Source organism: Camelina sativa, chromosome 8 (genome assembly GCF_030686135.1).
Source record: "Camelina sativa cultivar CO46 ecotype springtype chromosome 8, ASM3068613v1".
NCBI classification, from domain to species: domain Eukaryota; kingdom Viridiplantae; phylum Streptophyta; class Magnoliopsida; order Brassicales; family Brassicaceae; genus Camelina; species Camelina sativa.
Window position 1 is genome coordinate 24442327 of NC_141887.1, and position 23117 is coordinate 24465443.

The 23117-nt window shown below is 38.4% G+C and overlaps 7 protein-coding genes across 12 annotated transcripts; 2 read left to right on the top strand and 5 right to left on the bottom strand.

The window, feature by feature from the left end:
• Positions 1 to 44: 44 nt before the first annotated feature.
• LOC104707845 (xyloglucan 6-xylosyltransferase 2) lies at positions 45 to 2671 on the bottom strand. The gene is made up of 2 exons (XM_010424277.3): positions 1187 to 2671; positions 45 to 694 (listed from the first exon to the last, which is right to left on the bottom strand). The coding sequence occupies exons 1-2, from the start codon at positions 2201 to 2203 to the stop codon at positions 320 to 322; spliced, it is 1392 nt and encodes a 463-aa protein (XP_010422579.2). The 5' UTR covers positions 2204 to 2671; the 3' UTR covers positions 45 to 319.
• Positions 2672 to 3408: 737 nt separating this feature from the next.
• Positions 3409 to 3855, bottom strand: LOC147940414 (uncharacterized). Its single transcript, XM_087461294.1, has one exon. The coding sequence runs from the start codon at positions 3853 to 3855 to the stop codon at positions 3409 to 3411; it is 447 nt and encodes a 148-aa protein (XP_087317420.1).
• Positions 3856 to 4706: 851 nt separating this feature from the next.
• LOC104707846 (uncharacterized protein P8A3.02c) lies at positions 4707 to 6396 on the bottom strand. Of its 2 annotated transcripts, none has more exons than XM_010424278.3 (4): positions 6150 to 6396; positions 6033 to 6064; positions 5601 to 5759; positions 4707 to 5152 (listed from the first exon to the last, which is right to left on the bottom strand). In XM_010424278.3, the coding sequence occupies exons 1-4, from the start codon at positions 6331 to 6333 to the stop codon at positions 4862 to 4864; spliced, it is 666 nt and encodes a 221-aa protein (XP_010422580.1). In that variant the 5' UTR covers positions 6334 to 6396; the 3' UTR covers positions 4707 to 4861. The 2 variants fall into 2 exon arrangements, with proteins under 2 accessions (XP_010422580.1, XP_087317799.1); XM_087461673.1 differs by having other exon boundaries at positions 5606 to 5759; positions 6150 to 6370.
• Positions 6387 to 7081, bottom strand: LOC104707847 (translocase of chloroplast-like protein). Its single transcript, XM_010424279.3, has one exon. The coding sequence runs from the start codon at positions 7079 to 7081 to the stop codon at positions 6539 to 6541; it is 543 nt and encodes a 180-aa protein (XP_010422581.2). The 3' UTR covers positions 6387 to 6538.
• Positions 7082 to 8415: 1334 nt separating this feature from the next.
• On the top strand, positions 8416 to 15585 carry LOC104707848 (AAA-type ATPase family protein). Of its 2 annotated transcripts, none has more exons than XM_087461674.1 (27): positions 8416 to 8770; positions 8913 to 9141; positions 9222 to 9313; positions 9563 to 9676; positions 9748 to 9894; positions 10008 to 10675; positions 10766 to 10890; positions 11020 to 11111; positions 11487 to 11709; positions 11804 to 11867; positions 11942 to 12090; positions 12167 to 12237; positions 12317 to 12490; positions 12596 to 12667; positions 12812 to 12913; positions 13006 to 13095; positions 13191 to 13266; positions 13355 to 13451; positions 13535 to 13604; positions 13700 to 13879; positions 13965 to 14087; positions 14158 to 14241; positions 14350 to 14534; positions 14630 to 14768; positions 14845 to 14904; positions 15001 to 15105; positions 15204 to 15585. In XM_087461674.1, exons 1-27 carry the CDS (start codon positions 8630 to 8632, stop codon positions 15315 to 15317), a joined length of 3786 nt encoding a protein of 1261 aa, XP_087317800.1. In that variant the 5' UTR covers positions 8416 to 8629; the 3' UTR covers positions 15318 to 15585. The 2 variants fall into 2 exon arrangements, with proteins under 2 accessions (XP_087317800.1, XP_087317801.1); XM_087461675.1 differs by having other exon boundaries at positions 8436 to 8731.
• A 2-nt stretch (positions 15586 to 15587) lies between these two features.
• Positions 15588 to 18108, bottom strand: LOC104707849 (bystin-like). Its single transcript, XM_087461676.1, has 11 exons — positions 17949 to 18108; positions 17695 to 17874; positions 17396 to 17516; positions 17240 to 17290; positions 17070 to 17127; positions 16665 to 16983; positions 16496 to 16575; positions 16363 to 16410; positions 16116 to 16262; positions 15962 to 16034; positions 15588 to 15873 (listed from the first exon to the last, which is right to left on the bottom strand). The coding sequence occupies exons 2-9, from the start codon at positions 17794 to 17796 to the stop codon at positions 16127 to 16129; spliced, it is 915 nt and encodes a 304-aa protein (XP_087317802.1). The 5' UTR covers positions 17797 to 17874; positions 17949 to 18108; the 3' UTR covers positions 15588 to 15873; positions 15962 to 16034; positions 16116 to 16126.
• Positions 18109 to 18240: 132 nt separating this feature from the next.
• PMS1 (DNA mismatch repair protein) lies at positions 18241 to 22963 on the top strand. Of its 4 annotated transcripts, none has more exons than XR_015563849.1 (12): positions 18241 to 18377; positions 18478 to 18730; positions 18803 to 19126; positions 19477 to 20628; positions 20747 to 21024; positions 21105 to 21231; positions 21347 to 21415; positions 21587 to 21653; positions 21833 to 21898; positions 21981 to 22084; positions 22164 to 22345; positions 22562 to 22963. XR_015563849.1 is itself a non-coding variant. In XM_087461678.1 (12 exons), the coding sequence occupies exons 2-12, from the start codon at positions 18488 to 18490 to the stop codon at positions 22709 to 22711; spliced, it is 2769 nt and encodes a 922-aa protein (XP_087317804.1). In that variant the 5' UTR covers positions 18243 to 18377; positions 18478 to 18487; the 3' UTR covers positions 22712 to 22963. The 4 variants fall into 4 exon arrangements, 2 of the variants coding, with proteins under 2 accessions (XP_087317804.1, XP_087317803.1); XM_087461678.1 differs by having other exon boundaries at positions 18243 to 18377; positions 21580 to 21653; XR_015563848.1 differs by having other exon boundaries at positions 18251 to 18730.
• The last annotated feature ends 154 nt before the right edge of the window (positions 22964 to 23117 follow it).

The following is a 23117-nucleotide window of genomic DNA, read 5'->3' on the forward strand; positions in this document are numbered from 1 at the left end:
TGAAATCAGACCAACAAAGAGTGAGATTATTGAATTAACATAGGTTAAAAAAAAAAATGTTCTTGAATTAACATAGATTATTGATCCATGAAGCTACAAAATCTCAAGTTCTAATGGGATTACAAAGAAGAAAGGCAACATTTTGATTTCGATATAGAAAACTCTCTAGACGTAGAGACCAAAGTAAAAACCAAAGAATAAACTGACGTCTCTGCACAATACTTTTTATCATCCATCTTAGTACAACAACAAGCGAAGACACAAGACCAGACATAAATATTGCAAGAAACAGAACACAAATCCTAGACGCAGTTCCGATTCAAACTTGATTGGTTTGTACCTTAACCGCCTTAAACGCCGGGTGAAGCAACCCAAGCTCGTCTTTCATCTCCAATGGATTGCTAGTCTCGTTCCTCACTCTCTTGACTTTGCGACTAGCCAAAGATTTGTGAGTGAAGCCATAGATTTGCAGAATCTGGTTATCCCCAAAGTTAAAGGCTCTGTCCATTTGTTTTAGACACCGTTCCACTGGGTAATCACCAAATTTCCCACAAGGTTTGCAACCGACAAAGTGAGTCACCAATGGCCATCTGTGATCGCCTAGACCCGGGTGGTAGTTCTCTATCATTTCTTCATATCGGTCCACGAGAATCCCCCAGTAACCGTGAAGATAGTATCCGCTTTCCAGGTACACCTACAACAATATATACAGCAGCTCAAATGAGTAGTTCAACAAAACCCCCAAACCAAGCAAAGATTCGAGTCTACTACTTTACTTCAATAATAGACTTCACACAGAATGTTTGAAACCACAAGATGCAACTCACATTGTGATTTTATATGATCAAGAGACATGATAAACCACAAGATGCAACTCACATTGTTATTTGTAAGCAAAGGAATGAATGATCTTTACATGATGAAGAGATGTTAAAAACCGACAAGATGCGACTCACATTGTGAATTTGTGATTTATGAGCAAAACAAATTGCATCTTTATGTGATAGAGAATAGAGATGTTATAAACTGACAAGAAGTAACGCACATTGTGATTTGTTAGCAAAAACAAAACGATCTTTAAGTGATCAAGAGACGTGTAGACTAAAATTTCCCAATTTAGAAATTTTTTTTACCACATCAAACAAAATACTGAAATGGAATCAAGTTCAAAAGCTTCAGTTCTTACCTTGTTTCCCCAAGCGTCTCGCTGAGTAGCCAACAAATAAACCATAGCAGACTGATCATCAGCTTCGAAGACAGGCCTATCCTTGAGCTCACGGGTCAAAACCTTACCAGCTTCCTCACGGATCTTCCCTTTAGGACCCATAGGAGCCCAAGTATCAAGCAAATCAAGCGCCCATTGATTGTTCCTAAGCAAGAAACTCCCAGTGTTCAACCCAATCCAATTCTTCTGATCATAAACCATCTCATTCCACCCGTGCATCACAAGATTGTAATCTTTATACCTCTCCCATGGAAGCTCAAAGGCCATATCAGTAAACATAGCATCACTATCCATCCACCAAAGGAACTCAATCTCAGGGTGTGACAACAAAAGCTTCCTAATCAACGGAAGCTTTGCCCAGAAACCAGCCATCTCCGCATCGAGAAGGGCCATGTTGTAAAAGATCTCAATCCCGTGTAACCTACAGTAATCGATCTTGTTCTTGATGGATTTCAAAAGATAGTGGTCACCGACAGGGTTCTCACACGGTTTTGGCGCCGAACCAGTAACCAAAAGAACACGTGGCTTGTTAGGTCCGATGAAATTGGGGAAGCTAGGGTTCTTAGCTAACCAATCAGATCTCTGCTCATCCCAATCTGAAATCTTGGGTCCGAGAGTGTAAGGTTTGTTCGGGTCGGGTTTCTCTTCCACACCTTCGTCAACGAATATCTTGTTGATGTCAAAGGTCTCGTAGTTATTACTCCCGCCGGAGTTACCACCACCACCGTCGCCGCCGCCGGAAGAATCTCCTCCGGTCTGGATTTCTTCGAGGACACGGTGAGGCTCACCTCGTTTGCGTGTGTAGAAATGTTGACGGATCTCGTCGAGATCTTGCTCCGGGGTACCGAATTTACCGGCGCCGATCGTGCTGCGGAGGACGACTACGGTAAGAACGAGGCAGAGGATCGTTACCTTTAACTGACGGAAAGCTCTTTGGATTCTCCGGCACCGGTAAGCTCCTAAACACCTCTCAATCATCTTTTTTTCTTGAGAGATTCTTCCGTGAAAGATCTGTGCTTTTGTGTGTGTTTATTAAGAGAAGATCTGAGTTTCCATTAATGTAAGAGATTCGAATTTGTGATTAACAACACTGTTAAAATTTTAAATCAAAAGTTACTTACGGGAGTACAAGAGAGAGAAGAGAGAAGCGAAGCGAAGAGAAGAGAAGAGAAGAGAAGAGAAGAGAAAGAGAAAGAGATTTTGTGTTTTTTGGACATGACAGTTAATATTGTCCGATTTCACTTAATTGTCGGTGGTAGTAGTGCTGTGTTAGTAGTGTTTCTCACACGTGTCGAGATCTTAGAGCGTGTGATTTGTGATCAATGATCTTGACCGTTGATGCAGTTATAGATCTATTAAAGAAAAAAAATACAAAAACTAGAAATCTAACACCGTTGAAAAGTCAACTCGTCATTTTTTTTTTGTAGTTTTAGTGGAAAAACTCGTAATAGTGTTGTTTTATGGAGTATATATATATAGAAAACTAGTTGAAAAGAAAGAGGAGCATAAATAGCAAATGATATTCACCTTGTTCAGTTAGTTAAATTACTAATTAGAGGTTAGTAGTTTTTTTTCTGTTTGAATTTATTAATCCTTTTATATACTTTTTTGATTAGTTTTTGATATGTAACAATATTTAAGATTTTATAATTTTTTATAATTAGTTTTAAAGATTTAACAAAATTTAAGATTTTATAATTTGTGTGTAATTTTTTTTTTTTTTTGCCATCATAGTACAAGATTGACTCAAACAAGCTAATGCGAAGGAATATCGTTTACATAGGTAATCAACCTCGAAACCGAGCGAACACGACGTGCAAGGTTATCGGTTTTACCATTCTGCGCGCGAGATATGTAGAATAAGGAAAAAGAAGCAAACTCCTCTATGTCCTCCTTGATCTCCTCCAAATAAGGCGTAAAGGCTGGCCACTCTGCAGGGGAAGACACCATCTTCACCAGATCAGAGCAGTCAGTAAGAAAGACCACATGCTGATGATCGGCTCCAATCATACAACGCATAGCCCATATGAAGGCTTCAACCTCCGCATGTAGGGGTGAGAGACTCCGGCGAAGATTGGATGCCCCCATAGTAGTATCCTCCCCCATGGGCGAAGAGCAGAACCATCCTCGACCCGCAAATTGATCTGTTGCTTTCCACGAACCATCAACAAAACATAAATAGCTCAACGGGGACCTAGGAACCATAAGTATTCTGCCACCACTAGGCCCAACGGGAGATTAGGAGCCAACTCTGAAGTCATCTCCACCGTTTGGGCCAAAAACCATGCCTTGGATTCATCAGTCGCTATACGCAAAATCGCTAGTGGATTTGAATCCAAATTATTGAATAATTTATCATTCCGAGATTTCCAAATATACCACAAGATCCATGGAAACATATCTTGATCTGTAATCTGGCCACACCGCCAAAATAGAAAATCCATATTGTTAAACAGAGAATCAGAGGGAAAGATTTCTGGAGCTGTTGGAAACTGTGACAATGCCCAAACCTGTTTGGCAGGAGGACACTGAAAAAGAACATGATTAATTGTCTCCTCAAGGGAACCACATAGGCCACACTCAGCATCATAACTCATACCACGCTTCCGCAGATTAGCTGTGACCGCCATGCAACCTGTGAGAACTTGCCACATGAAATGTCGGAGCTTCGGGGGACATCAAATTTTCCAAACAAAGGCCTGTAAAAGAACGATATCAGGTCCTATTACAGGAAGACCAGGTGAAACCGTCAAAGTATACCGAAGGATGTGATATCCGGATTTAACCGTATACTTCCCTGATTTAGTAAAGTGCCAACCTAACAAATCCGGTCGATCCAGTTGTCGTAGCGGTAAGGCTGAAATAATAACAACATTTTCCGGCACAAACGTAGCCAAAAGCTGAGCCATGTTCCAGGAGTTTGAACTCGTGTCAATAAAAATTTTAACACAAAGCGCAGGGTCGAAAGACGTCCCTATGCGTAATGCTGGTCTCGGGCATTGGTGTGTAATTGTTTTAAAACAAAAAAATATAAAGATATTTACTAGTTTGTTTTGTTATATATTTTTCTTAAATTTTACTCACATTCTTTTTAACTTCATTTATATGTGCCAAAGTATCTTTCTATTTATATACATAACTAAAAAACTACAGGAGAAAGAAACAGAAAATTTGTAATATATGACTGTTGTTGAATCTCTTACTACACTTGTCCAATAAAATATAAACGAATTCACACTATATCTACAAAAAAAAAAATTAAATCAACATATACAGAAGAAAAAGGTTCTATTTCAATTGTGAATAAAAATCATATATGGAGTACTCTTCTTCATGTTGATATATGTTACATTATATCGCCATTTTTATCAATAGTTCTTTTACATTCTCTTATATTATAAACCAAAGTACCTTAATCGAAAAATTCTACTTATCAAACTATATAAAAATATCGTTTTCTATGATACGATATTTAGAACAATTTTTCAGAAAAAAAAGTTGATAACAATAAAACTACTTAACCAATGTAAGGTATGAAGAATAACAACTAGTCTAAACATTATAGTTCTTATCAATTAATCACAGTTACAAATCGATGTCCTCTAGATAATGAATTAAAATCAGCTTCACACACCCTTAAGCTTGACATAGCTTTCTCAAGGTAATGGAGATTCTTCGTTTCTGATCAATGTCTTCTCCTTGCCATACCTGAAACCCATGCTGCTTTCGGTTAATCTCGTGTTTCCATTGATACCGAGCTTCTCCAGACATGAGAATAAGAGATCCCGGGTTCAACAAAACATCTACGTATTCTTCTTCTTCTTCTTCCTTTTCTACGGGACTGAACCGCATCACGCAAGGTGATTCCAGAGAGACAATGGCAATTCCATCTTCAAAACGCAGCAGATCAACATGTGCACAAATCCCCTGTTAAAAAGAACATTGCCTTGTCATATTATGTTTGATTTAATGTCTGAATATTCCATGACTGATACTGTTTTCACCCATTATGCAACTCTCTTAAACTATGTAATTGTAATGCCTCAATAAACCTTAACAAGCTTTCTAGCTTTTGCAATATACCCTGATAAAAAGATCATCCAGTTTTTTTTTTTTGCATTTGGCATCTAAATGCTGTCTTTGACAGTTTGAGTTCTTATTAGCTTTCACTAATTGTCCAAAATCTCTTAAACCAATTTGATTGTAATGCTCCAAGAAACAATAACAAGTTGTTACTCTATTGGTTTCTTCTAAAATTGTATGAAACATGTCTTTGCAACTCTTAAAACATCTAATTCTAGACGAATCTTTGAGACCTTAACAAGCTGCTCGTTATCTATTGGTTCCTGTAGAAAAGAAGTGAAACGTGACGTACCTCACCTGGTTGGTATAAATTAACAATAAGCTGGTCGAACAGAGGTTCTCTCCACAGTAAATCAGTAGGCAACACCCGAAGATCAACAGATTCCACAGTCTCACGGATGAGATCAGATAGTTCTACTGCCCATGAAGGGAGATCACCAAATCTCATCGCCTTTCCCAAAAAAAAAAAAAAAACACACAAGCTTAAGTTTCTCTGTTTATGTATCATCTTCTCATATATCAAATCCAAGAAGCATCACAACTAAAACCCAAAAAGTATGGAGCGTCCCAATTTTTCAAAAAAATAAACAGAAACCATTCAATTTGGCTCCACGTGTTCCCAATCACTTCAATTAGGAAACAAAAACCGCATAGGCAAAAGATAAATGAAGAACAGTAAGATCAAGGCAAATCAACGAAATAGGTGATTGAGGAGGTTTGGTACCTGGTTAATCGAATCTTCAACGAACCAACCTTCTGCAGAAATTTTAAATAAAGAACAAAATTTAGCGAACAAGAATTAGAATATGGAAACCAAAGAAGAGCCAAAAAGATACCCTACCGCTGAGAATGGCGGAGAGCAAAACAGACTGATGAGCGATAGAGAGAAAGTTTCTACAGAGCCATAATCCATTGATCTCCTCCACTCGCTCCCACACCTTCGTATCTCCGATTGCTTGATCGTCGTCATCGGACGAATCTCCAAACGCTGCTCTCAAATTCTCTACTTCTGCTTCATCGTCCATTATTGAGTTATTCTTTGGGCTCCTTCTCGTTATTTATAATATGAAATCCAATAAAAGCCCAACTCTTTTTTATATATTAAATTTTTCAATCCAAGTTGGCCAAAACATACCTAAAATTATAAAATTAGGAAGATTCTTTTGCTAATACGAGGAACAAGAAGAAGATAAAATATATGAATTAGTGGACACCAAATAGAACTAAATCCTAAAGATCATTGTCAGTTTCTTTAGATTGAATAATCCTCTTGTAGATGGACATGGCGAGCGGAAGAATGGCCATCAAGGCAAGCTGCAACTGATCTGAGCTGCTGGCTCGAACACTGAAACGCCCAGTCCTCTTGGTGTCAAGACTTGCAACACCTGTTAACTTTGTTTGTCTTCCTATAGATACTTGAGATCGTATATTGGCTGTGGCGGTTAAATCATCTTTCGACATGGTTAGAGACAGTCCCGCATGGGATTGGTTTTGTCCTATTGGAAAATCAGCTTCTCTAAGTCTGGCCTCGAGGTTTGCTTCAGAAGCTGTATCTCCTCCTTGTGATCGCATCGTCCCTCCATTTCCCACGAGGACAAGCCTTTTCCCGACAGCCATCTGTTTCTCCATTTTAAAACCAAAAGGAATGTGCCCATCAATGAATGCAACTAACCCTCCAATAGTCATCTTCCCCCTCTTTGAGTCTTTAAATTTGGTTTCTCCTTTCAACAAATACATTAGTTGCTCACTTCCTTGGATTAAAAGCCCTGCCATGGTAGATCCATTGTCCCCGTGCTTAGCACAGATAGACGAGTCTAGAAGGATGTTGAACTCTTTCTTGTCCTTTGTCACTTGGGCAGTAACTGCGGCCGGGAACCGTTTAGCTACGGCAAGGCTCCTTTCTGCGATAACACAGTCAAGTCCACAATCAATTACCCTTTTTTGTTGGTTATATATGGTATGGTTTGGTCGTATAAATAGTGAAGTGAGTGATAAAAGAGAATTTGACCAGAATGAATTTGTGAGTGAGTGTGTGTGTTTTGATGTGGTAAAGTTAAAGATTTGACCAGTTTTGGAGTCAATCTCCTAAAAAAAGGCAAGTAGAATCTTACCTCCTTATCTGTACAGATACGTGCTTCTGTATTGCCCAAGCGGGGGAGCTAACTCTCTCTTTCTCTTTTTGGACAATTATATAAAATGCCAACTTTTTTTTTTCTAAAACAAAAAGAGAAATACTTATTAAATACATTATTCTCCACAACTAAACTATACCATATCAGAATATTTTATCCAACTTGGTTTCACCAAATACAGTAGTTTTAGTTTTCAAAGGTTTCCACTAAATATAATTACTATAATTCAGTTATTTTTTAAAAAATTAAATCAGCTGTAATGTGTACAAGTATTATTGTTTAATTGAAATATTGTGTGTATATATACATAAAAGCTTTTGCTATATGTTTTTTGTTTGAAAATTTTAGAAGTTATTCCAAGGAATAACTTAATTTTTATTAATTAAAAACTATGAAAAGAAAAATTTGTCGTATGCATTTATTTTAATGTTTAAAAGAATTATGGATAACAAAAATATCGTTATATAGATCAGATATAATATGCAAAACTACAAAGTTGTAACGTTTAATCTTAAATCTTATTGTTTTGTCGAGAAGTATTTTCCTTGATTATGGGATCGAAATTGTCGTATTCGTTTTTTTTAGTCATCTAAATTTATTATTTATTGTAAATTATGAGAATTGTTGTTGTATGTGTTTATAACTTTAAAATAAGTTTAATCATATATTGAAATTAATATCAAAAGTATATGTAATATACTTCTTTACATCCATTAACAATGTATGCAAATATCTATATTATCCAACAATTAATTTATGATTAATGTATTTATTTCTGAAAAATATATAAATATTCCGATTTCAAATCTGGAAAACCGCATAGCAGCAACAGTATTGATGCAAAATTTAGATTGTTAATTATGTAAGTGTAAAAGGTGGAATATGGTATTTTATAAATTTGACACGTAATGTAAAAAAATTAAACGCACAGATAAAAAAATAAAATTAAAAAAAAAAGTAAGCAGGTTATAAATTGACCTTCTCAGTAATCATTTACATGAAATCTCTCTGTTTTTTTTTGTTCTCTCTCTCTCTCTCTCTCTCTCTCTCTCTCTCTCTCTCTCCTTTCTCCTATCTCTAATCTCCTGTTCTCTCTTCTCTCTCTCTCGGGAGAAACCAAAGCGGTTCTTCTTCTTGGATCAAGGCGAAGTCAAGGCGGAGAAAGATAAGGTAAGGGAGGTCGTGAGATATGGTTGAGACGAGACGTAGCTCTTCCGCTTCCAAGCGTTTCTGTGCTTCTTCTTCTTCCCCTGAAGCGTCTTCATCTCCAAGGCCTAACAAGCGATCTAAGGTCAAGATCGATGCCGCTGCTGCTTCTTCTCTTGAACCTGTTCGTACTTTTTTTTCTTTTTATTTGAATTCAAGATTGTTTTTTTTTCTTTTTCTTTTTGCTTCTGGATTTTGAATCTGGGGTGTTCGTTCTTTTGTCCGGGGATCTGATTTGTTTTTTATTTGAATTTTGGAAACCCTAGGCGGCGGCTGAACCGGCTGGTTCCTCTTCAGCGAGCGAGGTTCCGATCGAGAATCAAGTACCGGCTTCGGATCCTGGATCGGAATCTGGAGAGCCGGAACTTGGATCCTCTGATCCACAGCCTATGGATGCGGAGAAGCCTGTTCCAACTGATGTGCCGGTGATTGAGAACTCTCCTGAAACCGACGCTAATCCTCAAGTCGAAGTCTTGGCGACTCCTACCATAGCAGGTTTTCACTTCTTCCTCCACGATGTGAATTTTCTAAATTTAATCTCCTTTCTTATGTTTTGGTGTTTCTTTTGGATCTAGCTGAAGTGGCTACCGATGCTGAGAAATCCAAGGCGGCCAAGAAGCGTGCTTCAAAGGCTCCATGGGCGAAGCTACTTTCTCAGTATTCTCTGGTGGGTCAAACATCGTGATCACTTCGGTGTATTGTCTAAAAGTCTGCGAATTGCACTTGAGAGTTTGGCAGTTTTCAATAAATGGATTTTTTGAAGGAAAGATCTGTTTTTTTCAGAGTTTTGTTGTCTGCATGTCTAGTTCTTGCCTTGTTTTGGTTCTCTATGTTCTTTTGTTCTTATTTTTATTTTATTTTTGTGAATTTAGTTCTTTTGTTCTGACTATAATTCGGTGTTTCTTTGCTATGTCAGAATCCTCACCGTATCATGAGAAGCCCTGTGTTTACTGTTGGACGCCGGGGATGCGATTTATCTATCAAAGACCAATCTATGCCTACCACCCTTTGTGAATTGAAGCAGTCTGAGGTAATCCCATTTGTAAATCGCTCTTACTGGCCAAAAGTGGAAAAGTCTTTTGCTTACATAGTCCCTTGCAGCCTGGTGGTCCAGCAGTTGCATCCCTGGAGATTATAGGGAATGGAGTTCTTGTTCAGGTCAATGGCAAGTGTTACCAGAAAAATGCTTGTGTTAATCTGAGGGGTGGTGACGAGGTTGTCTTCAGCGTTTCTGCGAAACATTCTTATGTATCCTTTTCTGGAGTTGCTTGGAATGTTATCGATTCATTCTACATGATTTATAACGTTTTTGTCATTTAAATTCAGTGGCTTTTGGTAACATTTTCTTAACCATTTTATAGATATTTCAACCTATTAAAGATGAAAATCTAGCTGCTCCCGACAGATCTTCTTCGTTGAATATATGTGAAGCTCGGGGTTCCCCTCTGAAAGGGGTTCATGTCGAGACAAGAGCAGGAGACTCCTCAGCTGTTGATGGGGCCTCTATATTGGCATCTCTATCTAAGTACCGCAACTTCCATCTTCTACCGCCAATTGCTAAAGCTGCCAAGAGGCAGCAAAATCCAGAGGTTCCTGTGGTACCTTCCAGTTGCAATGATTGCATCTCGGATACTGACATGAACGATGCTGATAGTAACAATGACCAAGCTGCTATTGCTGCTGTGGAGAAAAATGCTGCTTCAACCTCTTGTACTGCAAATGAGAATCTGAATGTCGATGGCAGTGGATTGGATCCTTTTCAAGAAGCTGATGGTGGAAATGTTCCTGGTTCTGGTTATGAAATTAGACCAATTATGCATCTTCTGGGGGAATCTTCTTCATTTGATATAAGGGGCAGCATCTCCAAATTGCTGGATGAACGAAGGGAAGTGAGAGAATTCCTTAGAGAATTTGATCTTTCATCAACAATATCGACTAGACGCCAAGCGTTCAAGGATAGTCTGCGAGGAGGAGTACTTAATGCTGAAAACATAGAAGTTTCTTTTGAGAACTTCCCTTATTTTTTAAGGTATGGTTGCTAGATATTTTGTTACATTTCTGTCACACATCTTGCGTTTGATGGTTTGATGATTTATAGCTAAAATATATATTGTCTCAGTGCCATGACAAAGGATGTTTTGATAACATCGATGTTTGTCCATATGAACGGTGGAAACAAGTATGCAAAGTATGGATCAGACTTGACGACAACTTGTCCCCGTATCTTACTCTCTGGGCCAGCAGGTATGAGGCTTCATCAGCAGTCTTTCTACTTTTTGTTGTGTCCATTCCTTTCGCCAGGTTTACCTTAGTATACATAAGGTTTAAGATAACTATTTTTCTTACCATGTTCACCTTATAAAATATTTTTAGGCTCTGAGATATATCAGGAAATGTTGGCAAAAGCGTTTGCTAAAAATTTTGGAGCCAAATTGATGATTGTTGACTCTCTTTTGTTGCCTGGGGTAATCTTCTCCTCTTTATTTTTTCTTTTGTGTTTCTATTGACAGACCTAAGTCACTTAAAAGAGAGTAAAATGAGTTCCATGAACAGGATCTATATACCTAGTTACATGGATCCAAAAATATTATTCTAAAAGAATATAAATCCCAGAAGACCAGTCAGGAGATGTGACAGCTTATATTACTACTAGTATAAATAGCATCTGTTGTTTTATTTGTTAAAATATTTGTCATCTTAAGCAAGTAGGTATTAACTGGTAGTGCTGTCTTTTGGTCCCAGATAGCTTTGATGCTATACGTGTCACAGAGCCAACTCCGACATTGTTTTCAACATCCCTGTGAAGTCATAAATTTTCTATTGTTTTTCAATGGATTCAGGGATCACCAGCCAGGGAAGCTGAATCTTCTAAAGAAGGTTCTAGGCGTGAAAAGCTATCTATGCTTGCTAAACGAGCTGTTCAGGCTGCACAAGCATTGCAGCATAAGAAACCAACTTCAAGTGTTGATGCTGATATAACAGGTGGCTCAACATTAAGCTCTCAGGCTTTACCAAAGCAAGAAGTGTCAACTGCAACTTCTAAAAGTTACACATTCAAAGCAGGCATGATGTTTTTTTTTTAATCATCTGATTATTCACCTTCTATTGATGTACCACTCTTCCTGTTTTATTGAACAAGCACTTTAATTATTTTTAGGTGACCGAGTAAGGTTTGCAGGTTTTTCGTCTTCTGCAGTTTCTTCTCTTCAAGGCTCACTAAGGTATTGTGTTCACATCTGCTGTAAACGTTGTATTTGGAACTTAAATCTTACTATTTCTCTGCTATATAATATAGGGGACCGTCTATAGGTTCCCAGGGAAAAGTACTCCTTGCATTTGAAGACAACTCTGCTTCAAAAATTGGGATTAGATTCGATAGGCCTGTACAAGATGGCAATGATCTTGGTGGCCTCTGCGAAGAAGAACATGGGTTTTTTTGTGCTGGTAATTGGCTGGTTGTTATTTCCAACTCTACCTTACTTAGAAAGTGAGTTTTATTAATATCTTTCTTTGTGTGCAGCTAGTTCACTTCGGTTAGATGGTTCTTCTAGCGATGATGCTGATAAACTTGCTGTTAATGAAATCTTTGAGGTACTTTTCATAAGTTATGGTAGAGTACCATTTATGGCTTATAGCTACATGATTGTTAACTTCTTCATTGGTAACATAGGTCGCATATAGTGAGAGTGAAGGAGGGTCATTAATATTGTTCCTGAAAGACATTGAGAAATCTCTCGTGGGGAACAGTGATGTGTATGCAACTTTGAAGAGCAAGCTCGAGACTTTACCGGAAAATATTGTTGTCATGGCCTCACAAACCCAGTTGGACAGCCGAAAGGAGAAAGTAAGAAACTTATCTAATCTTCTCTATTTCTCTTTAGGTATCTTTCTGTTGGTTTTGATTTGTTTATCTGTATAGTTAATTAGAGGTTTAATGGTTCATTTTCAGTCCCATCCTGGAGGTTTCTTGTTTACTAAGTTTGGTGGCAACCAGACAGCATTACTGGATCTTGCATTCCCGGTATGATGACCTGACTTATCTTGAGTTATTTCTTTTCTCGAAGTTGTAGTGTACCTAATTTTTTCAATCTTGAATGGTAAGGTCCATCATAGTCATCTTAGGTCTTTTGTAGATGTTGAAAATGATTTTTCATATTATCTGCAGGATAATTTTGGTAAACTGCACGATAGAAGCAAAGAAACGCCTAAATCAATGAAACAAATAACTCGACTGTTTCCTAACAAAATAGCCATCCAGTTACCTCAGGTTGATACCTTTACTCATTTCTTCTTGTCTGGGTAGATATATTGTTTTTTCTTTTTTTCTTTTTTTTTCTTATGCTCTTAAGACATACACAGGATGAAGCTTTGCTCTTGGACTGGAAGGAGAAACTCGAACGTGACACCGAGATTTTGAAGGTTCAGGCTAATATAACCAGCATCCTTGCAGTGAGCATCTTCTAATCGAATCCTTTAGCAATTGTTCCTGGTTTCCTTTTCTTGTTTTTGTCTTTTGCTTATGTCTTTGTTAATGATGGTTACAGGTCCTCACCAAAAACCGACTTGACTGCCCTGACCTTGGAACCTTGTCCATCAAAGATCAAACTCTTCCATCTGAAAGTAAGCCTCTTTCACTTGCTTTATTCTTTCTTTATGCTGTCTCTTAGTAAGCCGTCACGTGACTAACCAAAACTTGTTTTGTTAATAGGTGTAGAGAAAGTGGTTGGCTGGGCGTACGGTCACCATCTTATAAACTGTTCAGAACCTACAGTAAAAGACAACAAGCTTGTTATCTCTGCAGAAAGGTGAGCTTTCTTTTATAGGCTGTGGGATACAGTAGCTAAGGTACAATTTAGATTTATAAATAACATTTTGGCGCATTTCGCAGCATTGCGTATGGCCTGCAGATGTTACATGGGATTCAGAACGAAAACAAGAGTTTAAAGAAGTCTCTGAAGGTAATATTATGTAACATGATCTCTTTCTTCCCAATCTGCCTACCTAGTGCATAGGATGTTCTGGCGTTAAGAGCTTCTTCGCTATGCTGTATCAGGATGTTGTTACTGAGAACGAATTCGAGAAAAAACTCTTGTCGGATGTCATCCCACCTAGCGATATAGGTGTTTCCTTTGATGATATTGGGGCTCTGGAAAATGTGAAAGACACATTGAAGGAGTTGGTGATGCTTCCTCTTCAAAGACCGGAATTGTTTGACAAAGGCCAGCTAACGAAGGTACCTTTTATTGTATACGTTTTCATATATGTTTGTTGCTCCCACTTTACTGGAACCAAACAGATATATTATTGTTTTAATACAGCCTACGAAAGGTATACTGTTGTTTGGACCTCCTGGTACTGGGAAGACGATGTTGGCAAAGGCAGTAGCAACTGAGGCTGGCGCAAACTTCATCAATATCTCAATGTCCAGCATTACTTCAAAGGTATCTCTTATAAAGCGAACTCATTTCTTTTAAAGATAGTAATTGATCATTTACGATAAATGCTTTGCAGTGGTTTGGTGAGGGAGAGAAGTACGTGAAAGCTGTCTTCTCCTTAGCAAGCAAGATTGCGCCAAGTGTCATTTTTGTTGATGAGGTATGTTTTGAAGAGAATTAAAAAGCGTTCTCTGTTTCTCCTCTCCTCCGACGCCAAGCTCTTATATGTACTTTCTCCATCTGATGATTGTGGATAAACATTATTTAGGTTGATAGCATGTTGGGAAGGCGTGAAAATCCAGGGGAACATGAAGCTATGCGGAAGATGAAGAATGAATTCATGATAAACTGGGACGGTTTACGAACAAAGGATAGAGAACGAGTTCTGGTACTCGCTGCCACCAACAGACCATTTGACCTCGACGAAGCTGTTATTAGACGGCTTCCCCGGAGGTAAGACCAGCCTCTGTTCTCTGTTACTTTTGAAGAATATACCTCATATTGCAACCATTGCTGAGCCTCTCCGGCATACTACTACTTCTATGCAGATTGATGGTTAATCTTCCAGATGCTACGAACAGATCAAAGATCTTGAGTGTTATTCTAGCAAAAGAAGATATAGCACCAGATGTTGACTTAGAAGCTATAGCAAATATGACAGATGGGTACTCAGGAAGTGACTTAAAGGTCTCCATTTTTTCCTCTTGCTCCCTTTCAATCTCCTTCCCTGTAAAAACACACTCACATTTTCATTTGGTTGCAGAATCTGTGTGTGACCGCAGCACATCTTCCAATCCGAGAAATACTGGAGAAAGAAAAGAAGGTTCGTTCTAACTTAAAGCATTCCTTTGAATCGAAAGGCCATTTAGTTTACTCCTTGAACTCATCCTCTATATACTGACCCCTATTTTGACTACAGGAGAAAACTGCAGCTCAGGCAGAGAACCGTCCCACACCACCATTGTATAGCTGCACAGACGTTCGTCCCCTGACAATGAATGATTTCAAGGCTGCCCATGATCAGGTGAGTCCAGACAAAATACACAAAGAACCTAATGAGTTTAACATTGTGATTATAAATTGAAATGAGGGCTAAAAATAAATAATCAAAAACATGTGTAGGTATGTGCCAGTGTTTCTTCAGACTCATCGAACATGAACGAGCTTCAGCAATGGAATGAGCTGTATGGAGAAGGAGGATCGAGGAAGAAGACGTCGTTGAGCTACTTCATGTAGAAGAAACAAAAGAGAGGAAGAGGGATTTGTTCGGTTTTTTATCTCATTTTGGTCCTTTAATTTATAAATTTATGTACAGAGAGAAAGAGAGATAAGAGAGTGTTGTTCGTTTTGTTGTCTAATTCATTTTCTTTCTCAACATAAGAAAAAAAAAAAGAAATAACATTCGCTGTATAATCCAAATACATGCGTATGTATATAGAGGCTCGGGTCTTTTAAGGATACGGACATAATTCTAAATCAGTAAGGTATGTGCTTTTTGTCTTAATGTATCCTGAAACAAAATACATTAGTTTTATATGGTTGGACGTTCTTGAAAGTTGAAAGAGAGGAAGAAAGCGAAAAAACAACAAAAACAAGGTTTGTTCACTCAGATTCATAGAAGTTGAAACAACGGAAATAATAGTGATCACTAGTCTTCTTCCATTGGAACTTCTGGCATGTCAAACAAGTCTTCTTTTATCGGCTTAGGTGTTGAAGGAGCTGAAGGCGAATTAATAATCTTCTCGCCGCGGTTTCTGCTGTTATCAAGCTCTGTCACAATTTCAGGAGTAATCTGTTGTAAAGGTAAGGAATGTTAGATAAGAAAAAAAAGTTTATAAGATCTTTACTAGAGAAATTAAGTAACAATAAAGGGGTCATACAAGTTTGTGATTTTGCTTGTCAAGTAAACTTCTGAGACTCTCTTTATCTTCCTTTCTTAGTTCATGCTTGTAACTGCAAAAAAGTAGAGGTTTTTACCATGGGAGAGGTTAAAGCTGGTTCCAATGACTAAATGAACAACTCTTTCTTACTTACCATTGCACAAATTAAAGAAGTGTTTGGTGCCAAATAACAGGCATAACTCTCGTCTCCTTATGAAATCTCAAGAAGTAAGCAGTGACCGCATCAACCGCCCCATACGCCAGAGCATATTTCTTGTCCAGAATAACTTTCATGAAGTAACTGCAAACACGCACACACACAAACAGAATAAAACCAAGAAGGGGCACACAATATCTATATGCGTAACAGTGTAAGTGTAAGGTTAGCTTGCGTGTTTTACCTTGTTTCGCCACAATATTTTAACTCCGCCAAACAAACCAAGGCAGCACTGCAGTTCATTTAAAGGAATCATGAGATTGTTTGTTATTCGTGTGTTTAATAATATGGCAAATTTTTCGAGAAAGAAGCTATACCTTGAGAAGTTTTCAGAAATAGAACATTTTTGTATCATACTTCCTATGATTCTAGCTTCGTCTTGGGTGCAATTTCCGGACTGGAGTACAAATGATGCAAGTAATTTTAGAAAATGGATGATCATAAGGAGAAAGAAAAAATTGATACGACTGGCAAAAACAAACACACCTTACACAGCGGAAAAAGAATTCCCAAGTAGAAATCCTTGGGCCTGAACAGTGTCTTTTTCAAGGATTGGTAGAGAAGAAAGTGTAGCTTTCTGTGGTTTCTGATATCCTCTCTCACCCGAGGAAGAAGAAAATGCTTAAAGAAGAGTCCAGCTTTGCTACTGGAGGCAAACATGGTTGTAACCTTGTACATGGCATTGATTGACCAACTCTCTGGTTGAGTCAACTTCAGTAAACTAACCCAGTTTTCCTTTTTGGTAAATATGATAAACTCTTTCGGCAATTTCCCTTGTGTGTATATACTCATCAGCCTTACAATTCTGCAGAGTATATCAGAGACAAAACACTTCAAAAGCACACTTAGTAGTCTGATAATACATTGACAAGGAAGAAAAGAGAAGTTTACTTTTTAATTATGTCAGAGGCTTCAGACATGGACATGGAAGTAGGAACAGAAGCTGAACCTTCAACACGGAAAAGATAACCATATCCATCAAGATATAGTTAGGCCAGCCACTTAAACCATAGTCTACAAACAATAGAAATAGGTAATCAAGAAACATATTGTAGCATCACCTTTATCTTCAGGCATGGACATGGAAGTAGTTTCTACAACAGAAGCTGAACCTTCAACACGCAAAAGATATACTTAGCCACTTAAAACCATAAACAAACAATAATTTTCACACAGAAATAGGTATATATGCAAGAAACATATTGTAGCATCGTCACCTTTATCTTCACGCTTCTTGATACAAGTAATAGCATTAGAGAGACGTTTAGATACTGAAGCTCCATCCTTGGAAAACAATGCATCAAATAACATGTCTTCTTCCTCAGTACTGGTCATATCCTGGAAAACCATGCAGCCAGTTTAGAACAGTTGCACGAGTCGAGTAACTTTGCAAACATGGCTTGTCCTAATAAGTAATATCCTCCATCACATAACCACAAATGGTTTCTAAGAAAATTGATGTTTATAATCTACATAACAGTTAAATATAACCCTCACGATTGAGAAAGAATCTCACGTGGCAATCAAGTTGGGTCTGAAACTCTTGAGATTGCTCATCATCATCATCATCAATAAAATCTTCCAACCCATAAACTGCCTCCTTGAAAAAGCAGCTCATTGGGATTGTCCTTGATTTTTCTTCATCTTCTACCTCTCATTTCTGCTCATAGGCTACCTTCAGTATCTTCGACGTTAGCTGCACAAATACATATGGAATTTAGAACCCAACATCAATTCCAAAATCTACGAAAAGGTTGTAATTTCTCTCACCTTATTGGTTTTGTGAACCTTCCTCGAGGATGAAGCAACGACGGGAACAGTTTGATGTTTCCGTTTGATCGCCATTAGATTCAGTCAACAACAGGTAGAGAGATACCAGAGAAAGAGATTGAGCATTTGAAGAAGAAGGAACCCTAAAATGCTTAGACCTAAAATGTTTTACGTGGCTTGAACGACTACTTAAATTGAGGTCTATAGCCCAATATGAAGATATGGGTTTTATATTTTTAGTCCATTAAACAAGTACAGTAAAACATCAAATCAAAATCAACTTATTCAAAACGCATAACGCCAAACGCAAAACGCAGTATGCTGCTGCGTCCTCACAAAACGCAAAACGGCAAAAGCTTCATCACCCTCACAAAGCAATTTTGGCTCGCCTTCGAGTTTGGGCGGCAAAACACAGTCGCAGACCTAAGGGTTTGTTTTGCTCTCTCTCTCTCTCTCTCTCTCTCTCTCTCTCTCTCAGTCCCAGATTACGGTGTTTTGATTCGATTGAGGAGACTAATTCGATTTTTAGGGTTTTGAAAATGCAAGGAGATTCGTCTCCGGCGACTACTAGCTCTCCGTTGATAAGACCGATAAACAGAAACGTAGTTCACAGAATCTGCTCCGGTCAAGTCATTTTAGACCTCTCCTCTGCTGTCAAGGAGCTTGTGGAGAACAGTCTCGACGCCGGAGCCACCAGTATAGAGATCAACCTCCGAGACTACGGCGAAGACTACTTTCAAGTCATCGACAACGGTTGTGGCATTTCCCCAACCAATTTCAAGGTCTGTTTTCCTTAAATCCCGGACGATTAGGATCCCTAATTGTGCTGTAATTGACAGTAATGGTGTTTACAGGTTCTTGCACTTAAGCATCATACTTCTAAATTGGAGGATTTCACAGATCTCCTGAGTTTGACTACTTATGGTTTTAGAGGAGAAGCCTTGAGCTCTCTCTGTGCATTGGGGAATCTCACGGTGGAAACAAGAACAAAGAATGAGCCTGTTGCTACGCTCCTGACGTTTGATCATTCTGGTTTGCTGACTGATGAAAAGAAGACTGCACGCCAAATCGGTACCACTGTCACTGTGAGGAAGTTGTTCTCTAATTTACCTGTACGAAGCAAAGAGTTTAAGCGCAATATACGCAAAGAGTACGGAAAGCTTGTATCTTTATTGAACGTGAGTCTCTCACTGAATACTTTGATTTTCACACTTGTCTGGGTCATAATGGTTTTGTACCTGAGTATTTTAGTGGTCACTGAAGTTCTACATGGTGGAATGACATTGAGTTTCGAAAGTTTTGTTTTCTATAATCAATGTAGATGGTAGGTTACTCAGTTTCATTGGCACGATTCAAGTTGAAGTTCCTTATGCAATTTATCATAATGCTTGGAATTATATTTACTATGTAGACTGTTTTAAGCTCTCAGCTTTTTATGCTAGAATCAGCTTTTGACTTCTGCTCAATCTCTGTTTCAGTGATGACCAATGAATTCTTCAATGGTTTTCCTCTTGTTTCCTTTGTGTAGGCATATGCACTTATTGCGAAAGGAGTGCGGTTTGTCTGCTCTAACACGACTGGGAAAACCCCAAAGTCTGTTGTGCTGAATACACAAGGGAGGGGTTCACTTAAAGACAATATCATAACAGTATTTGGCATGAGCACCTTTACAAGTCTACAGCCTGTAAATATATCTATATCAGATGATTGTAGAGTTGAAGGGTTTCTTTCCAAGCCCGGACAGGGTACTGGACGCAATTTGGCAGATCGACAGTATTTCTTCATTAATGGTCGGCCTGTAGATATGCCGAAAGTCAGCAAATTGGTGAATGAGTTATACAAAGATACAAGTTCTCGAAAATATCCAGTTGCCATTCTCGATTTTATTGTGCCAGGTGGAGCATGTGATTTGAATGTCACGCCCGATAAAAGAAAGGTGTTCTTCTCTGATGAGACTTCTGTTATCGGTTCTCTGAGGGAAGGTCTGAACGACATATATTCTTCTAGTAATGCGTCTTATACTGTAAATAGGTTCGAGGAGAATTCCGAGCAACCAGATAGGGCTGGAGTTTCATCTCTTCAGGAGAAATCAAATCTCCTGTCCAAAGGGATTGTTCTGGATGTAAGCTCTAAAACCAGAGAGGGGGAAGTTAATGAAAAGGAAATTTCTTTCTCAAGGGATGCTGAGATTGATAATAGTTCGACAATGGAGAAGTTTAAATTTGACATTAAGGCACAGGGGAATAAGAAAGGGGAATGTTCTTTATCAGTCCATGGTGAGTCCCTAACTGTAGCTCACCTTGACAAGACAACGAGCAAAGATTTGCCTCACTTTAATGTCACTGAGAAAGTTACTGATGCAAGTAAACACTTAAGCAGTCGCTCTAGCTTTGCCCAGTCAACTTTGAACACTTTTGTTACTGTGGGGAAAAGAAAACATGAGAACATAAGCACCATGCTCTCTGAAGCACCTGTACTCAGACACCAAACTTCTAGTTGTCGTGTAGAGAAAAGCAGATTTGAAGTTCGTGCGTTAGCTGCAAGATGTCTGATGGAAGGCGATCACGTTGATGGTATGGTCCTCTCAAAGGAAGATAAGATGCCAAACCAAATGGAGTCTGAATCTGAAAATCGGATTTCTCCTGGAATCGATACTGATAAAGTTGAAAGACATGAAAGAGTAAGTAGGCTTTTGTACTCAAATCCATGTTGCTAATCGTTTACGTCTAATGCGGCTATATCTTTGGTTACTGTGTCTCCTAAAATTAAATGTTATTCAACAACTATTTCATCTGCAGGAACATGAAAAATCATTATGTTTTGAAGAACCAACATCAGATAAAACACTCTCCAAGGGGGATATGGAAAGGATTTTGGAGGAAAATCCACGTTGCAGTCAGCCACTGCGATCTGTTGCCACAGTACTGGACTCCCCAGCTCAGTCAACCGGTCCAAAACTGTTTTCCACATTAAAATTTAGTTTTCAAAACCTCAGGACGAGGAGGTTAGAAAGGCTGTCGAGATTACAGTCCACAGGTTATGCATCTAAATGGATAAACACGCCTCAACCTAAAAAGTAAGATTTCTTTCCTTCATCTTTTGGGCCTCCTAGCTGCAGTCAGAGAAATGGGATGATTTAAAATGTACAAGTTACAGGTGCTTTGCCGCTGCAACATTAGAGCTATCTCAACCGGATGATGAAGAGCGAAAAGCAAGGGCTTTAGCTGCAGCCACTTCTGAGCTGGAAAGGCTTTTTCGAAAAGAAGATTTCAGGAGAATGCAGGTAGCTAAAATACTAAGCGATATCTCAGCACCGAAAGATAGATTCTTAATGTATTTTGTTCTGCTCTATCCTGGCTTCTGTCGAGACAGATTTATCTGTTTGTTCTGTGTGATAGGTACTCGGGCAATTCAATCTTGGGTTCATCATTACGAAATTGGAGCGAGATCTGTTCATCGTGGATCAGGTGAGTCTTCGTATATGTATGCTTCCAGGCCCTATTTTCCTCCTCCGATTTGTTTAGTTTTTGGTTGAATTGTGGACAGTGGAAGTTTCCATCATTTCAGAGTTTCTTCCCTAATCTAAATTTTGAATCAATGGAGTAGACTAGTGATTGACTTTTATGGCCAGCATGCAGCTGATGAGAAATTCAACTTCGAACATTTAGCAAGGTCAACTGTCCTGAACCAGCAACCCTTACTCCAGTGAGTTGCTTTGTGACATTAATCTAGATTCTTGATCCCATTCCACTGCTTTCACATTCTCACAGTGGCGTTTCTTAGGTCCCATGTTACTTAAAGAGTACTTACACCAGTAGTAGTAGCATCTCATCTCTCTTCCACTACTTTATCTCTGTTACCTATCGTTTTTTCCCAAAAATCAGGCCTTTGAACTTGGAGCTCTCTCCAGAGGAAGAAGTTACAGTTTTAATGCACATGGATATCATCAGGTGGAAGATCACTATTATATACTGCATTTTCTTAACCCTGACATCAATTTAGAAATCTAATATGGTTTTAACAACTTTCTAGGGAAAATGGCTTTCTTCTAGAGGAGAATCCGAGTGCTCCTCCCGGAAAACACTTTAGACTAAGGGCCGTTCCTTATAGCAAGAATATCACCTTTGGAGTTGAAGGTTGTTTTTTCCTTAGTTCTGTTACTTACAACATATGTTTTTTTGCATACGTTCTTATTTGATTTATTGTTTCGGGCAGATCTTAAAGACCTAATTTCAACTCTGGGAGATAACCATGGGGAATGTTCGATTGTCAGTAGCTACAAAACCAACAAAACTGATTCGATTTGTCCATCACGAGTCCGTGCAATGCTAGCATCCCGAGCATGCAGATCGTCTGTGATGATCGGAGATCCACTTAGAAAAAATGAAATGCAGAAGGTAACCAATACTTACCCTAAGATAAACAACTGTGTCCTGATTATGGAGTCATAAATCATCTCTGCTAAACTCAACTCGAATAGTCGAACCTTCAGCATTCTTCTGCTCGTGTTAAGTTAAATGTCTCAGTTCATCTTCTGTCAAAAAACTTGTTTTTTTCTCTCTGACAAGAACTACAAATCTAATGCTTTTGTCATTTGAATTGAATATTGTCAGATAGTAGAACACTTGGCAGATCTGGAATCTCCTTGGAACTGCCCACACGGACGACCAACAATGCGGCATCTTGTCGACTTGACAACTTTACTCAAATTACCTGATGACGGCAGCAATGATGATGATGTTGCAGCCATGTCACTGACATGAACTCAATAGTCTTAACGTATTTAGATGCGAGCATCCTTAAAAGTAACATTTTGGAGGAGGACCACTCAGGTTATTAAACTACAAAATCTGTAAATGTTAAATGTTGCCCTAGTCTTTTATTATGATCTTCTTGGTCACAACAGGTAAATCAACTATCTTAGAGACGTGGAAAGTTTGGGGATTTTCTTGAGGGGGTTAGTTTGATAATTTTGAAAGTTTCCATGGTATAATGTAAATACGAAATATCCGAAAGACATGTATGTGAAATTAACACGACTCACCTTATAGTTTTATAACCTAATCTTTAAAATACCTAACACATTACAAAAAAAACTTGAATTAACAATTTTGATTATAAGGTTTACAAAATAATTTAAATTTTGGCTAAAAAGACTATTGAGTCAGA

What these genes read in the sequence shown, in the direction of transcription:
- LOC104707845 (XM_010424277.3), bottom strand. Translation starts at nt 2,203, where the DNA reads ATGATTGAGAGGTGTTTAGGAGCTTACCGGTGCCGGAGAATCCAAAGA. An exon ending in GAGACGCTTGGGGAAACAAG is followed by an intron (nt 695 to 1,186) that starts GTAAGAACTGAA and finishes ATATTGTTGTAG; the next exon opens with GTGTACCTGGAAAGCGGATA.
- LOC147940414 (XM_087461294.1), bottom strand. Translation starts at nt 3,855, where the DNA reads ATGGCGGTCACAGCTAATCTGCGGAAGCGTGGTATGAGTTATGATGCT.
- LOC104707846 (XM_010424278.3), bottom strand. Translation starts at nt 6,333, where the DNA reads ATGGACGATGAAGCAGAAGTAGAGAATTTGAGAGCAGCGTTTGGAGAT. An exon ending in TTGAAGATTCGATTAACCAG is followed by an intron (nt 5,760 to 6,032) that starts GTACCAAACCTC and finishes TTTTTGGGAAAG; the next exon opens with GCGATGAGATTTGGTGATCT. An exon ending in ATTTATACCAACCAGGTGAG is followed by an intron (nt 5,153 to 5,600) that starts GTACGTCACGTT and finishes TCTTTTTAACAG; the next exon opens with GGGATTTGTGCACATGTTGA.
- LOC104707847 (XM_010424279.3), bottom strand. Translation starts at nt 7,081, where the DNA reads ATGGCAGGGCTTTTAATCCAAGGAAGTGAGCAACTAATGTATTTGTTG.
- LOC104707848 (XM_087461674.1), top strand. Translation starts at nt 8,630, where the DNA reads ATGGTTGAGACGAGACGTAGCTCTTCCGCTTCCAAGCGTTTCTGTGCT. An exon ending in AAGTTACACATTCAAAGCAG is followed by an intron (nt 11,710 to 11,803) that starts GCATGATGTTTT and finishes AATTATTTTTAG; the next exon opens with GTGACCGAGTAAGGTTTGCA. An exon ending in ACAAAGGCCAGCTAACGAAG is followed by an intron (nt 13,880 to 13,964) that starts GTACCTTTTATT and finishes GTTTTAATACAG; the next exon opens with CCTACGAAAGGTATACTGTT.
- LOC104707849 (XM_087461676.1), bottom strand. Translation starts at nt 17,796, where the DNA reads ATGAGCTGCTTTTTCAAGGAGGCAGTTTATGGGTTGGAAGATTTTATT. An exon ending in GTCCATGCCTGAAGATAAAG is followed by an intron (nt 17,128 to 17,239) that starts GTGATGCTACAA and finishes TCCGTGTTGAAG; the next exon opens with GTTCAGCTTCTGTTCCTACT. An exon ending in ATTTCTGAAAACTTCTCAAG is followed by an intron (nt 16,411 to 16,495) that starts GTATAGCTTCTT and finishes AATGAACTGCAG; the next exon opens with TGCTGCCTTGGTTTGTTTGG.
- PMS1 (XM_087461678.1), top strand. Translation starts at nt 18,488, where the DNA reads ATGCAAGGAGATTCGTCTCCGGCGACTACTAGCTCTCCGTTGATAAGA. An exon ending in AAGTTGAAAGACATGAAAGA is followed by an intron (nt 20,629 to 20,746) that starts GTAAGTAGGCTT and finishes TTTCATCTGCAG; the next exon opens with GAACATGAAAAATCATTATG. An exon ending in ATGCACATGGATATCATCAG is followed by an intron (nt 21,899 to 21,980) that starts GTGGAAGATCAC and finishes ACAACTTTCTAG; the next exon opens with GGAAAATGGCTTTCTTCTAG.